At 38.5% G+C, this 14,151-nt stretch overlaps 1 protein-coding gene across 14 annotated transcripts in view; it reads right to left on the reverse strand.

Annotated features, from left to right (window-relative positions):
* macf1a (microtubule actin crosslinking factor 1a) overlaps nt 1–14,151 on the reverse strand; it is a 150,254-nt gene that overhangs the window by 87,633 nt on the left and 48,470 nt on the right. For 8 of the 14 annotated variants that reach the window (XM_043217120.1, XM_043217118.1, XM_043217124.1 and 5 more), the window contains exons 3-5: nt 4,396–4,457; nt 2,361–2,450; nt 57–134 (exon numbers count right to left, since the gene is read on the reverse strand). In XM_043217120.1, the coding sequence (XP_043073055.1) occupies nt 57–134; nt 2,361–2,450; nt 4,396–4,457 (230 nt within the window). Of the gene's footprint in view, nt 1–56; nt 135–1,586; nt 1,683–2,360; nt 2,451–4,395; nt 4,458–6,467; nt 6,810–14,151 lie in introns of those variants that run through there. The other 6 variants (XM_043217121.1, XM_043217117.1, XM_043217108.1 and 3 more) reach the window with 2 other exon arrangements.

Below are 14,151 nucleotides of genomic sequence, written 5' to 3' on the forward strand. Positions count from 1 at the left end.
ATAATCTGTAACAGGCAACTCTAAAAGAGAGAGAAAGTGTCTTTTAAGACTCATACCTGTCTCTGCTTAAGGAAGTCCAAGGCGATCTGCACATTCTGGAGTCTGTGAAATCGCATGCGACCCTTTTCCCTGGGCTATTGAAGAGAGTGGGAGAGGAAACAGAGAGAGAGAGAATGCAGATGAGTGCACTGATAATCTGGGCAAATTGAAGGTCTGTGTGAAAACAGGACAGCTTCATTAACACAAGCCCCGAAAGCAGCAAAAGCAGCACACAGCAAAATAACACAAGACCATCACAGGACTGTCAGTAATTAATAATCCTGTCACAAGAGTTACAGGGAATAGGTAGCATACTGTGAAAATGTCTCATATCTCACACACTTTGTCTCGCTCGCTAACATCCGTCTAGTTGTGGCTGACCAATAGCATTATCTAGAGTGCAGGGCAGTAGATGGCCGATATAATGTCAATATACACTACCACCCAAAAGTCCAGGGTTTGTAAGATTTTTAATGTTTTATGCTCAGTAAAGCTGCATTTAATAAAAGCAACCCTGGACCACAAAACCATAAGTGTGATTTTTTTAACACCTCAAAGATGTTGATCTTTACATGATCTTTACTTAATACCCTAATGATTTCTGGCATAGAATAAAATCTGTCATTTTAACCAATACCATGTATTTTGCATACCTGGGCATCTCAAGACTTTTCAACTCAAGGTTTTGTGCTCAAGGGTCACAAATAAATAGAGTAATATTATTCCAATTTACTTAAAATAATTTTAAGTTATCTTTTAAAGTGCAATTTAATGCCAAAGTTGAATTTTTCAGCAGCCATAACTCCAGGCTTCAGTGTCACAACAGTCTTTCCTCAATGAATGTATTTAAAATGGAAATCTATTGAAAATGTATTTACTGTCATTTTTAATCAATTTAACGCTGCTAAATAAAATAATTGATTAAAAATCTTACTGGCCACACACCTTTGAGCTGTAAGTGTGTATTACGAATTAACAGTAGGAAATAAGATGTACCAAAATTTCCTCAGGTTTCCATCTACTGACAAGTCAGAAGGGTCAAATCTATTGACAAGGCCGAAAGGCTAATTTTACGAATCAGCCAGACATGGCCAATAATCAAAATGGCAGAATATCATCCAATTAGCTGTCCTGTCCAATATATCGGTCTATCACTACTCTCTACTGAGGTCACGTAGCAGACTCGCACACCCTTACATGCAAAGCATGCTCACTATCACCCACAAATGCAGCAGAGTGTACAGCAAACCTGTAAACATGTGACCAGAAAAACCCCACAGCAGGGCAGACGTGTCAATGTAACGAGATTCAATGTGAGCATGTGATGTGAGCGCTGTACATGAAATGTGTTCACAAGGCGAGGTCTCCGAAACCTAAATGTAATAAATCAGATTTTGTGCGTCATCATGAATTATGCATCGGCTTATAAGACAGTCCCTCTGCATATTCACGAAATTGACCTGTCCTTTGAGTCCACGCCATGCAGTGTACAGAGCTGACTGTGTGTGACTGTGTTCATTTCAATAGAAGGGGGGGGTCACACATACTCCCTGAGCTCCATCCTCCTCATCCTCCCCACCCAGCAGGATGAGCGGGGGTGCGCGCGACACAGACGTTCTCCGCAGAGCCGACGCGCCCTTGTGCTGATGACATCATCACAGAGAGGGTCACAGAGAAAGGATGAAGACAGAAACAGCGTTGAAGGGATGGTATATGTATAAAACAACAGTTTAAAAAAAAACATGAAAAGATGAAGGAAGAGAGTAAAACAAAACAAAAAAAAAAAAAAAAAAAAAAAGCAAACCCAAAACTAATGATAATACTGTATGTATAAATCAGCGAAAAGATGAGGAATGAAGACGGAGTGAGAAAGCGATCGTAAGGGGCAGGTGGTGTGTCAGCAGTCTGTCTCTGTTAATCCACTCGTCATTCAGTCTGCCCCGGTGCATCATGGTCCCCAGCCATCAGAGCGGGCAAGATTGAGTGCAGAAATAATGTACTAATGCAGATGTCATTACAACACATTGCAGGACATGTCAGACTCAGCTATTTCTCTGCAGCAAGGCCTGTATCTGCATTCAGCAACATCAGCAACAAGCCAGGACGCTTCATGACATCAGCCTAACACCCAGGTCAACTCATGTGACATGATCCCCTGGCACCGTGTGGCTCTGAATTGCATTATGAAAGATAAAGCAGATCTCTGCCACATGAATTACCTGGGAGAATTGCATTTGAAACAAATTTGTGTACAACCTTATGTACATCCTTGTGTGTGTGTGTGTGTGTGCGTGTTAATGTGATGGTAGCTGCTTTCTCACCAATGTGACACCAGACAGCACCTCTAGCAGGGAAATGAGGTTATGCCCATCCCTTAGATCCTCATACAGGTCTGTGATGTGCTTCCGCACCTGGACAGAAAAAGAGAGAAATACAGTTAGAGATGTTTAGTTTGTTATGTTATTTAGAGTTCTGTGTGTGTTTGTTTTGTATAAGGCATGGCTTCAATAAGGCTGCCTTTATATATTAAGCTGTATTTAAATGAGCAAGTTAGCAAACTAATTTGTTCGGTTGGTTGCGACCTATTAAAAAAAGTAGTTTGAATGAAGTAGTGAAGTAATGTAGTTTCATAGAGGGATAACTGCAGTGCACTAACTCTAACCAGCAGAGGGCGGCAGACTCATTGAGATGGGCCAGTAAACCAGCAACAAGAAAAACATGGAGGATCCTAAAGTTCTGCACTAAACTGACACGCGTGCATGTGTTTGTGAGTTTGTGAATTCAGAGAGCCTGCAAAATCCATAAATAAATATATATATAAATAATCAGCATGATAGCTTGAGTGAAAAAATGTTATATTTAAATTTGAAGCTGGCAGTGTTTGTGCAAAACCTGAATCGTGTTTTCCAGCATGATTTCAGAAGATTCAAAGAACAGTCAGTATAGGAGACCTCACATGATCAAAGTCAAACAAAGATATTGTGACGGTACACACTCCCAGAACAAACCTTTGTAATTTCTTTCCACCTCTGTCTCATTGTCATATCAGTGTTTATCACAGGTGTATTATCAGGGGATACCCTGTTCCCATGGAGAGAGAGAATAACAAACTATACTTGGGTACTCCCAAGTGGTGGAGTATTAAGTAACAAAATGTGTCACACTCAAATGCTTCCCCCCTCTCTGTAGTCAGCAGTCATTCCTGTAGACAGGTATGTTGTATAACCCCTCTTAAACCAGTTTGCAATGAGGTCGCTGTTTATGTTAGGACAAAGAAACGGATGTGACACAATCTCCACACAGCTTTCAGTCAGTGTAACAATGCCTGAGGGGAACGACATACCTGTTCACCTGCCAGAGATGGAGAGAGATATGTAAACGCAAACGCTAACAGGTATTAGCACCTACTTAGCATCTGCTAATGAGGCTCATGACAAACAACGCAAGCTATGCTATAAAAGCCCAACAGAGCCAAGTGAATAATTCCAAATTTACTAAATTAAATCGCCATATAGTTAATTCTAGACCTATCAACTATCAAAACCGATATAGTGTTTTAGTGGAATCTTACGCCACTTTGAAGTAGGGCTGCAAAACTATTATTAGTGATAAAAAAAGTTACAAGTTCAAAATAAGATTCAGATTTTTTTTTTTTTCTTGAAATCAATTAAATCTCAATCGCTTTGCAGCCCTACTTTCAAGCACTAAAGACATGCAATCTGTCTTTGTTTATATGTGGCTAACAAATAGTCTGTCGTCTCTAATACAATATAAAGAGGTCCCAAAAGGGTCACAGAGGTCTAGCATATATAACTCATTGCTTGTAGAGTTTAACCTTTCAGAAACACTGTGTAAACCTATCTCATCTTCTATGGTCTGACCTACATTACAGTAATACCGGCAGAGTTATGAGGCTACTATCTCTAACCTCATAACTCTGGCCCTTCCGTGGTTGGTCATCTGCCCTGCCCTTGAAATACCCAGCATTCTTTGCTCTCATGATCTGCAGTCAGTGGGGCAGGAGTTCCAGAGGATTAACAGACTCACAAATATAGTTCTGGAGCGTAACAGCATGCTGAATGCATTTTCACAGTTATTTGGACAAAACACAGGGGAGATACCTTTGTCGTTGTGTTATTATTATTAATCCATAACGGTTCCTGTGCAATCGTTGACTTGTAGGTGCAAGTGTCCTCATATTAATAAGACCAGTCCCTGAGTCTTATCTGTAAGTGTGAACTTGTGCGCAAGCAAGCTGTGTGTTCAGCAGGACTGAAGCCCAGCGGCCAGCAGGCCTCATCATTGTGCAGTGCAGCAGAAAAGACAAAAATAACCTGGCGTGTTGCTGGACTGTACCTTTATGAGATGTTTGTTGACCCATTTTGTGAAAGTTTTCTTCTGCACCCTGTCTCGTTCATCTGTGAAAAGAGAGATAGAAGAGGAAACAGCCGAAAGAGACAGAGAGAGGAAGAGGGCAGGAGGGGGGGAGGAAGAGAGATTGGGTTAATTACGTAACACATCAAGAGGACTACAGCACCATGCTGTGTATTATTTAGCATCCCTCCAGTCTTGCTTTAAATAGCCTGAATTCAAACATGGACCATGAAATGCTAAATCCTGTATTGTAATGATTAATACTTTAACAAAAATATGATGTTTTACCCATGGTCATATGATTTAATAGAAAGCCATATTGTAAATACACTACCATTCAACGTTAAAGGTAAGAATTTTCAAAAAAGTGACAGTAAACTTTCCATTTAAAGAATTTTGGGAAAATAATATTAATAAACGTTTTTTTCAGCACTAAATCGACACTGTTGTACGACACTGAAGACATGATGCTAAAAATTTAGCTCTGCATCACAAAAATAAATGACATTTTCATTGTATTTTAAGTTGGAACAGCCATATATTTTTTTTATTAAATATATACCATAGCATTGGTGAGGCTTTCAAAAGTATTTGAAACATTTACTGACTCCGAACTGTGTGTGAAATGTGTTTTCATTGACAGTAAAATAGGTCAGTAAAATAAGGTCAGTAAAATAACACACCAGTTTAAAATACAACAAGCTAATATTTTCCTGTTGAGATGTTTTAAAAAAATACTGTGCATTTTATGATTTTTATTTTTTATGAAGCCTTTTAGAAAGTCATAAAAAGCCACAACATTAACAGGAAAAACTGGTTACAGAGATACATCAGCAGGGGTTTATTAGAGGTTTTGTAAAATTGGAAACTAGGCTGAAAGTTTAAAAAAAGACCAGTTAATAGGTTCATTAGCATTATCATCTGACCTACATTCATCAACTTACTAAAACACATAGTAGGTCACACATGAACACATGCTCAGAACACCATGACAAGTGAATGTTCAGCTTGATGTTGCATCACACCACGCTCCACGTACCCAGAAACGCACAACTATCTTGAACCTTATATAATTCAGTACAGCTAATAGGGGTCTTGATCCGATACCTGATGCCACAGATATTGGTATGATATAAAAACACTGCAAACTAAAAATAATGGGCAGGAAGTTTTGAATTAAGACGTGAACTTCAGGTCTGTTTTGTCTCTTGTATTCTGAACATGCCAGACTAGTGATGGAAGCAGCACAGAATAGAAATTGATAACACAAGCCTGCTGTTTTGAGTTACACTCCTGCTTTCTTTCGGCCTCTAACTGTGAGGCTACAGTTGATGCGGTTGCTATAGAGACACAGCAATACTAAGCAATCATGTGGTGCAGACGGCCCACTTCCTCCGATAAGCACACACAGAACATCCCACTCTCAAAGTCACAATATATTCACGTATAAATTATATATATATATGTATATGCAAAATAAAAAATAGATACAGTGATATTGTTGCATACCCAATATTTCTTTCCTAAATCAAAAAATAAAAAGGGTTCTCTACTAGCGTGAGAACTGTGTGGGAATCCAATCTGATTTCTTAACAGTAGTTGATACTTTAATGAGTGCAGCAAACACACCTTTTTAGCTTTCAACATACCTCACACACCCGTTTTTTGCATTGTGGGTCTGAGTCAAGCGCGCACACACACACACACACGCTATTGCAAAAGTATTTTAAAAGGAAATGTGTGTCAAGTTGTTTCTTAGAATATCTTATTCCCTTTCATCCACATGTCTGTGACTGTCACACAGAGGCACATTTTCTTGTTCCCCTGTACACTGTGTCATTGTGTTGGTTTCACACACCCTACACTGTGCAAACATGGTACAGAAACTCGCACAATCATGTTAACGCTCATCCACGTGGGCTCGTGCACTGCTCAAGCCTCCACGACAATAGTGGACAAACACATCAGCAAACAGCACATCCGCTGACGCACAAATCACAGCACCCATGTGACCAGGTGACGACATACGCACAGGAACACAAATAGAAACTGACCTGCGCAGCACATGAGCGCGTGCAGATGAGCATTCAGGCTCCGTTCGGTGCAATATTCAGGCCACATTCTGCTGGTGACTTCCTTCTGGCTTCCAGAACGATCTACCTTCCCTTTCGTCTTCCTGTCATGTCTCAGAGTGTGGCGTTTCGCACCCTTAGTCCAAACGCGCTCTGGCAGGAATCAGAAATCTCTCAAGTCCGCACTCGAGGATAAAAGGCATAGATATTTTCACTTCCTCCTTATCTGTCTACAGCTCCCACGTTCTACCTCTTCGTTCGTCGGTTTTCATGTTTGCTGCCATATCAAAGCTCAGCTCAAACATGCAGCTTGGCTCACACGTGCATGTCAAACTCTACAAGAGCTCCTCCTTCATTACAAATAAGGAGTGACGTTCCCCTCCTCCCTCAAAGCACTGCCACTCTCACTCTCTCAGAGGAGAGACGTGTCGTAAACGCAGTAAAGAGTGCTGTCCTTTCCACCTCTCACAATCTGTGGTTTCTCAGTTTCCTGTGACTGAATGAAGAACCTTTTACGCGGCAATTCATCTTCAAGAGTCTCTTTAGCGAATGAGAGATTAGCGTGCTTCTCTGCTGAGATGGAGAGATGAGCAGGTATCCCTGCAGGATGATGTCATCCGAACGGTCTCTGTTGTCATAAGCTCACCCGTCCTTTACCTTGAAACTGCAAAACACCAGGAAGGAACTAGGCCACGGCAACAACGCAAGTCCATATCATAAAGTCTTCTGATGCAGGTTAACATGGTCCATTTGAGCACGGATGATATGTTACATGATCATCCTCTGCAGAGCTCTACGAGTATATAAGTGTACAGAATTGAGAATGAAAGTGAAAGTGAAAATGAAAGTGAACGCAACAGAGAAAATGAGGGAGAAAATCCTGGGGACTTTTAAGGATGAAGGAAAACAATGGACTAGTCTAGGGCTGCATGATAATGGTAATCACAATTATTAATCGATTGTTTTCATTAAGACGTATTTTCTTAAATTTCATTACAATTTAATGAACTACAAATAAAGAAAAAGTTTACCTAATTTCTCTACATTATGAAAACCGTTAAGAAGTTCCAAAAAGCCCGAACAATAATTCCAGTAATAATTCCAAAGTCCAAGTTAATGGTTTTCTATTAAAACTTTGAGTTCGTATGGTAGAATGGTATTGTAAAAAAGTACAAGGATGGAGCATAAGTGCATTTATTTAGCAAAACAATGCAGTTAAGATTCAGGTTTGGATATAACACAAACATTGTAGCCGATTAGGAGTAATCGAGAGAAACATAAATCACGACTAAATTACAATGCGATTAAACGTGCAGCCCTAGTTCAATCTCCATTTGTCACATAATCACCATTTCCAGAAACGTGGTGATCATAAACATGCGAGTCAGCAAACCAAGCAGTAAAGGAACTACCACGATGCTTGCATGATCTCATAAAGCCGCGACCAAACAGAGAGCCAATCGGAAGGCAGAAGTGATCTAACATTTGATCCCGCGGTGACTCATTTAAACAGGTCTGTAAATCCCCGCAATGATGCTGGAGGCACGTAGGAAAGACCCTGATTATCCTTTGAGAGTATAATGCACAACCGATCCGTCACAAATGTTTACCCACAATGCCAGCTTTTCTCGTTCTTCCTTCCTGAAGGGATAGAAGGCAGGTGATTTCCCTTAGTGCTCCTTCCACTTATACCTTCTTGGTCTCTTCCTCCAGCTGATTTTGCATGAACTCTATACTTCGGTCTCCATGTTTCCCGTCTGATTTTCTGAAGACACCGTCGTTCGGCTGCTCTCTCTCCTCCTGCGGCCCTCTGAACTATAAATACCAGGCAGAGCTTACACTCCTAATGCCACACAGAGTGCTTATCCCTCTGTCGCTCTCTCTCCCTCCCTCTCTTTCTTCGTGGTTATCACGTCTAATCTCTCATGAAGTCCAGTTGGACAGAGCTCCCTCCTCCGTGTGTTCTCTTCTTCCTGTTATGCAGTACCCTGAGCCCAGTTTTCTTCTCTTTCATTCATTTCATTTTTAGACTTGTATTACTCTCTCTCTCTCTCTCTCTCTCTCTCCCTCTTGATGGTGGCACTGTGAGGCTGGCACAGCTCGTCTCTTCTTCTCCTCGCTCCCTCCCTCCCTCACGCACTACTTCTGTTCTTCTCCATTTGTCTTTCCACATTAAACTGAAGGGATTCTGGGAAATGGGGGATGACGCTCCCCATTTTAAACTGAACATGGGAATGGGAAAAGAGCCTTCATTTTCTGTCTCTGTATAATCCATGCAATTATCTAATCTCCCCACCAGCCAGCCCACTTCATCCGATTAGTCCGATATTAAATTTGGTTTCCTTGTGACCACAGTCCTCTAATGAGTGAAAACCTAGTTAGCACAGTAACAGCGGTAATAGTGGTTGACCAATGAGTGTTTATTTAAACGTCTAGGGACCACAGATTTTGGTGAAAACAAACGTGGATAATTTTACAGAGAACGAGAGCGATAGACAGAGATAGATAGATATGCATATATATGTATTTTAGAATACATATTTTAAATATACAGTATGTATTAATGTTTGGGGTAAGTTTATTAAACAAACATTTATTAAATCGATCAAAAGGGACACAATAAAGACATTTGCTACAAAAGATTGTAATTTCCAGGCCGTGCATTTTTTAAGCTTTTTTTTTTTTTTTAATGTATTTAAAGAACCCTGAAACATCTAGATATTATAGTTTTCATCAATGATGACAGAATTTAGCAAATCAGCATAAGTGAATGATTTTTGAAGGATCATGCGAGTAACGATGTTAAACAATTTAGTCATCACAGCAATGAATTACATAAAATTAATTCCAACAGAAAATAATACATTTAAATAGTAATAATATTTAATAATATTACAATTTTTACTGCATTTGTAATCAAATAAAATCAAATAAAACTTATTTTTCAAAGAATCTAAGCAATCCAAAAATGCCAAATAGCGTCTGATATTTGGCCACCAATATGGTGGACGTACTGTTCCATTTACAATACCATTAGTCACGTACAGCTTGTGTTCCAAGAATATCCAAGGGTTTTTTTGCTTGTATTTAGTACGAATCTTTGTGCTTAGTTAATACCTAGTTTGGTTAATATTCTATGATATAATGATATAATTAGGATATAATGCTATAATATTCTAATTTTAGCAAAAACTCAATGAGAACTAAAAAAACAAACAAAACCAAAACCCCTAAAAAACCCATGACCAACTCATGCTGCTTGTACTGAATATTTAATGTCATCCACAGAGGAAGTGAAAGCCAAACGTTCACTCAAAACAATTCTCAGGGATAAAGAGGTGCTGGGACTACAACATTAAGCCTCCGCATTAAGAGCCAAAGCGCTAAGACCCATTAAAACAAAGTCTATTAGTCTTGAGGTGTTGTAGTGGAATTCAGGCAAGCATTAACCTAAGAGGACGCTTGGATTGATTGATAGCAGTGGACAGAACTCTGCATGGAGTTTGTTTTGGATTTGCGTTCCAAATAAATCAGCCAGACGTGAGGTTTACCGCAACTGTATTAATGCGTAACCGAGTACAACAGCAAGGACAAAAGGTGGTTGCCAGCACAAACCAAACACAGACAGACACATACAAAAGCTAATAACGGAATGTGCCCAACCCTGGCCCTTTACCCGCACCCATGCGCTGCTACACTTCCTGCTGTTGCTAATAATAACCTCTGTGGAGCAGTGTTGCATCTCTTTCTCTATTCAATCCTTCCACCACCGCTAGCGTATGAACTAGAGAAACCGACCTCGTGTGACCCAGCGCTTGCTCACCCTCGTACACATATGCATGGGTGCAAATCATCCAAAAAAAAAAACAGCACCCCCTCTCCACTCAGACATTTCAACAGCTTGGGCCGCATGAGAGTTACGTAAGTCACAGTCTGTCTGACAAACAACAGATTTGGCCACTTCTATCAAACTCTAACCATAAGATTCTCACGATACCTTAATCACATCTTACGGTATAATACCAGCTAAAGTGTCACGATACCACACATTCATCATGCTGTTTGGGTGAGCTGTTCTTTATATAAAATGAGGCGGGGATTCTGGTTATATTCTGTTATAATAGTATAATTATTTATAGTTTACAATGATGCACTGACATCTTTCTGGTAGACGAGTCAATAACTATTTTAACGTTGTGGAATAACATAATAATTAGACATACAACATTTTCCACATAGATTTGACTAAAAAAATATAAACGCTACTACCTAAATTCAGTCTTAAATGTAGACATCACAAAATTATAAAGTGTAAATATAAAGATTTTTTTATATTTTATACATTTTTATATTATATTTTACATTATAAATGTTATTATTTATGAAAGTAATCAACAAGGATGCATTGAACTTTTCAATCATGACAAGTAAATATATAATATTACAAAAGCATTTAACTGAACTAGAAATATTGTCTTTTTCTATTCAGTAAAGACTCCTGATAAAACTGTACTACTGTTTTGTAGTTAATTATTATTATTACTATTATTATTAATAATATTAATTAGCAGTACAACAGTTTTTAACACTAATAATAATAATCATCATCATCATCATCATCATCATCATCATGAGTTGGGACCTAACCAAATGGACATATATTGATTTCTAAAAGTCACTGCATGACACTTAAGACTGGAGTAATGATGCTTTGTTATCACAAGAATAAATTACATTTTTTATATTCAAACAGTTATTTTAAATTTTTGTATTGCATTTTTAAGTAAATAAATGCGGACATGGTGAGAATATGTGATTTCATTCAAAAACATGAAAAAATGCTGACCCCAAACTTTTAAAATAAAAGGTGTGACAAATTTTTTTTTTGCCGCATTACTAATAGCACAAATCCATTGTGCATCCCTAATCCAACACCAGATATTCCCGATACTGTTCAAAGAAATCTATGGTGCTCTGCCCGTGAGGTTTGGATGTTACTGAGATGCTCATGTGCTACTGGTACATCATGTCACACTGTGCCCAACCCGCATGGAAACACAACCCTGTATCGTCCCTATTTGCCTTGATCCTTCCTGACTGACAGCAATCACCAATAATGCTCACCAGGACATTCAACATTACCCAGGGCAACCTCTGTCCTTCACCCAAAGCTCTGCAGTCAAAGTCTAAACTAGCCACATGGGTCCAAAACACAAATCCCTATAACACATGCTCAGACTGCTGTCATATTTACAACTGTATTACTGTATGAAATGTGACAGTGAGCTGATTGCATAAATTACAGCAGACCTGCAATGTTTACATGTCAAAGACAAACATTGCAGTGACAGTTTAATGCTGTGTGAGGCTCAAGACTAGCAGTACTGTGTGAGAACGTAAAAAAATAACATGCTATATGTGACATGCTGACAAGTTTATTACAGCACAGCAGGCAGCACAAAATGTAAAATAACCTTCTTAGAAGTCAACAACAACAAAAAAATCTGCATCAATCTTTAATGATTTTAACAACTTCTAATCTAATAAGCTGCATTGAGTTACAGGAACTTTATATGTAGCATAAACAAATTATGTTTTTAAGTTGATTACACACACACACACACACACACACACCATACACAAATGCTGTTCCAGCTAATTTGATCATAATTGAGCAATGGTCCTGGAACCAATTCATCTTATCTATTTTAATTCAAAGTAACGGCTAACAGAGTACATGCTGAATTTTAGGTGAATTTGGTGAAAAAGATGCATTGCAAGTCATCCCATCTAAAACGATGGTAACCACAAAAACTTTAACATAACCTCTTAAAAATGTAACCGAACACTAATGCAGAGTTGAAATTTTTTTTTATAATAAATTTTATTTATTTTTTTTTTTATGCATGACTGTGTGTAACCCCATTTTCTACTGACTGAGAGTGGAAATACCGCAGTAGATTGACTTAGAATGCCATATTTTACTGTCACAATGAGTGAATGTTGTGGAAAATTTTCACACTAAATAGTGACTAAACACAACACATTAAAAGCGCTCTCGTTTATTATCGCGACATTAACATGCATCTATAAAAGGCGGCTGTGTGGTGGTTTTGGCTATAACCGTACTTTTTTTTTCCTCATGCAGCGCACTGCCTGCGTTTGAGTAACTAAAAAAAAACAAAAAAAAACAACAAGCAACAAAATGCATAATATTAACAGATGAACTATGCTCATGTGTCCATAATTTCAAAAAGTTAGTAAGCGACAGTTGCTTGGAAACGCTGTTTTGTACTCATTTACTGACGAATCTGCGGCAGCGCAGCTGCTTCTCTGGCACACAACCATCTGCAACTTTTGCGTATCAAGCACGTACAAGCTACACTGTAAAAAAAAAAAAAAATCAAAAGAAGAAGAAGAAAAGAAGGTCCAAATTTGTTACTCTGCTGACTTAAAACTTCAAGTTGATTAAATTAAAAATTTCAAGTGAGCGGGGTAACATATAATTTTAAGTTAAAGCGATAATTCTTTTGGTCACACTTTATCTTAAAAGGCCTTAACTATGTACTTACATCAAAAAAAATAAGTACAATGTACTTATTGTGTTCATGTTGTATTGCAAATCACTTTTTCTACTATTGAAGTGGGATACAGGTAAGATTAGGGACAGGTTTGGTGGTATGGGTATAAGTTTAAGAACAGGTTAAGGTGTAAGGGATTAGTTAATAGCGTAATTATAAACGTAAGTACAAAAATTAATTACAGACGTAATAACATAAAGGTACTTTTAAAAAAACAAGTAAAATGTAAAAATATGTATATAAGACACAACATACACAAGTAATAATATTGTCATTTTAATTTCAAATGTAAGTACATAGCAGTTAAAGTCACCTATTATAAACTGGGACCCTGTTTTTATAGTGTGTGACATCAACATAAATAATTCCCTCAATGTTGAGAACACTGGGTTCTTTGGGAAGTTGAACAAGGTTATCTTTCCTTTAAAACCCTTGGACACATTGTTGATTTTGCCAATGAAATTCCCAAAACTCAGGGAACCCGAAGGAGCTTCATGTGTCAAACTCCTTTGAGATTTTACAATATTAAGCTGATGTAATAATCATTTGAAAAATATATATTTTTTAAATCCTCACATTTAAATTGTCTCCTGAATTTCTATTTAGACTTCATGTCAACGTACTTCACAAAGCATTAATGTAATAGGAAGAGGCGGAGTCAAAAAAAGGAAATAAGCCAGGAGCGAGTGACAGAAAGCTAAAGTGACAGGCAAAGAAGACGCATGCATTACCAAGAAGAACAGCTCTCCTGGTGTTCCGGCGTCTACGGCACAACCACACTCCGGTTGCCGTCAGGAGATGAGCTGCCACAAAGAGCACCGGCAAGAAGACTTCTGGATCAAAAGGGTCCATAACTTGATCTTAAGCTCAATCTATTTGACAGTTTTTGCCCAGTATAATCAGCATTGCTTGGATCCCTCCTTTAGCATCCCCCTTTCTCTTTCTTCAATTTGAGACGTTAATCTACGGAAATTAACAAAATGTTTTACTTTTCCCTCAGCTTCACCTAAGTAACTGCTGAAACTAATGATCTAACTCAGTCTTCCTCTGTCTCAACCCCCTCCTCTCTCTCTGACACGCTTACT

Source organism: Puntigrus tetrazona, chromosome 19, assembly GCF_018831695.1.
Source record: "Puntigrus tetrazona isolate hp1 chromosome 19, ASM1883169v1, whole genome shotgun sequence".
Taxonomy (NCBI): domain Eukaryota; kingdom Metazoa; phylum Chordata; class Actinopteri; order Cypriniformes; family Cyprinidae; genus Puntigrus; species Puntigrus tetrazona.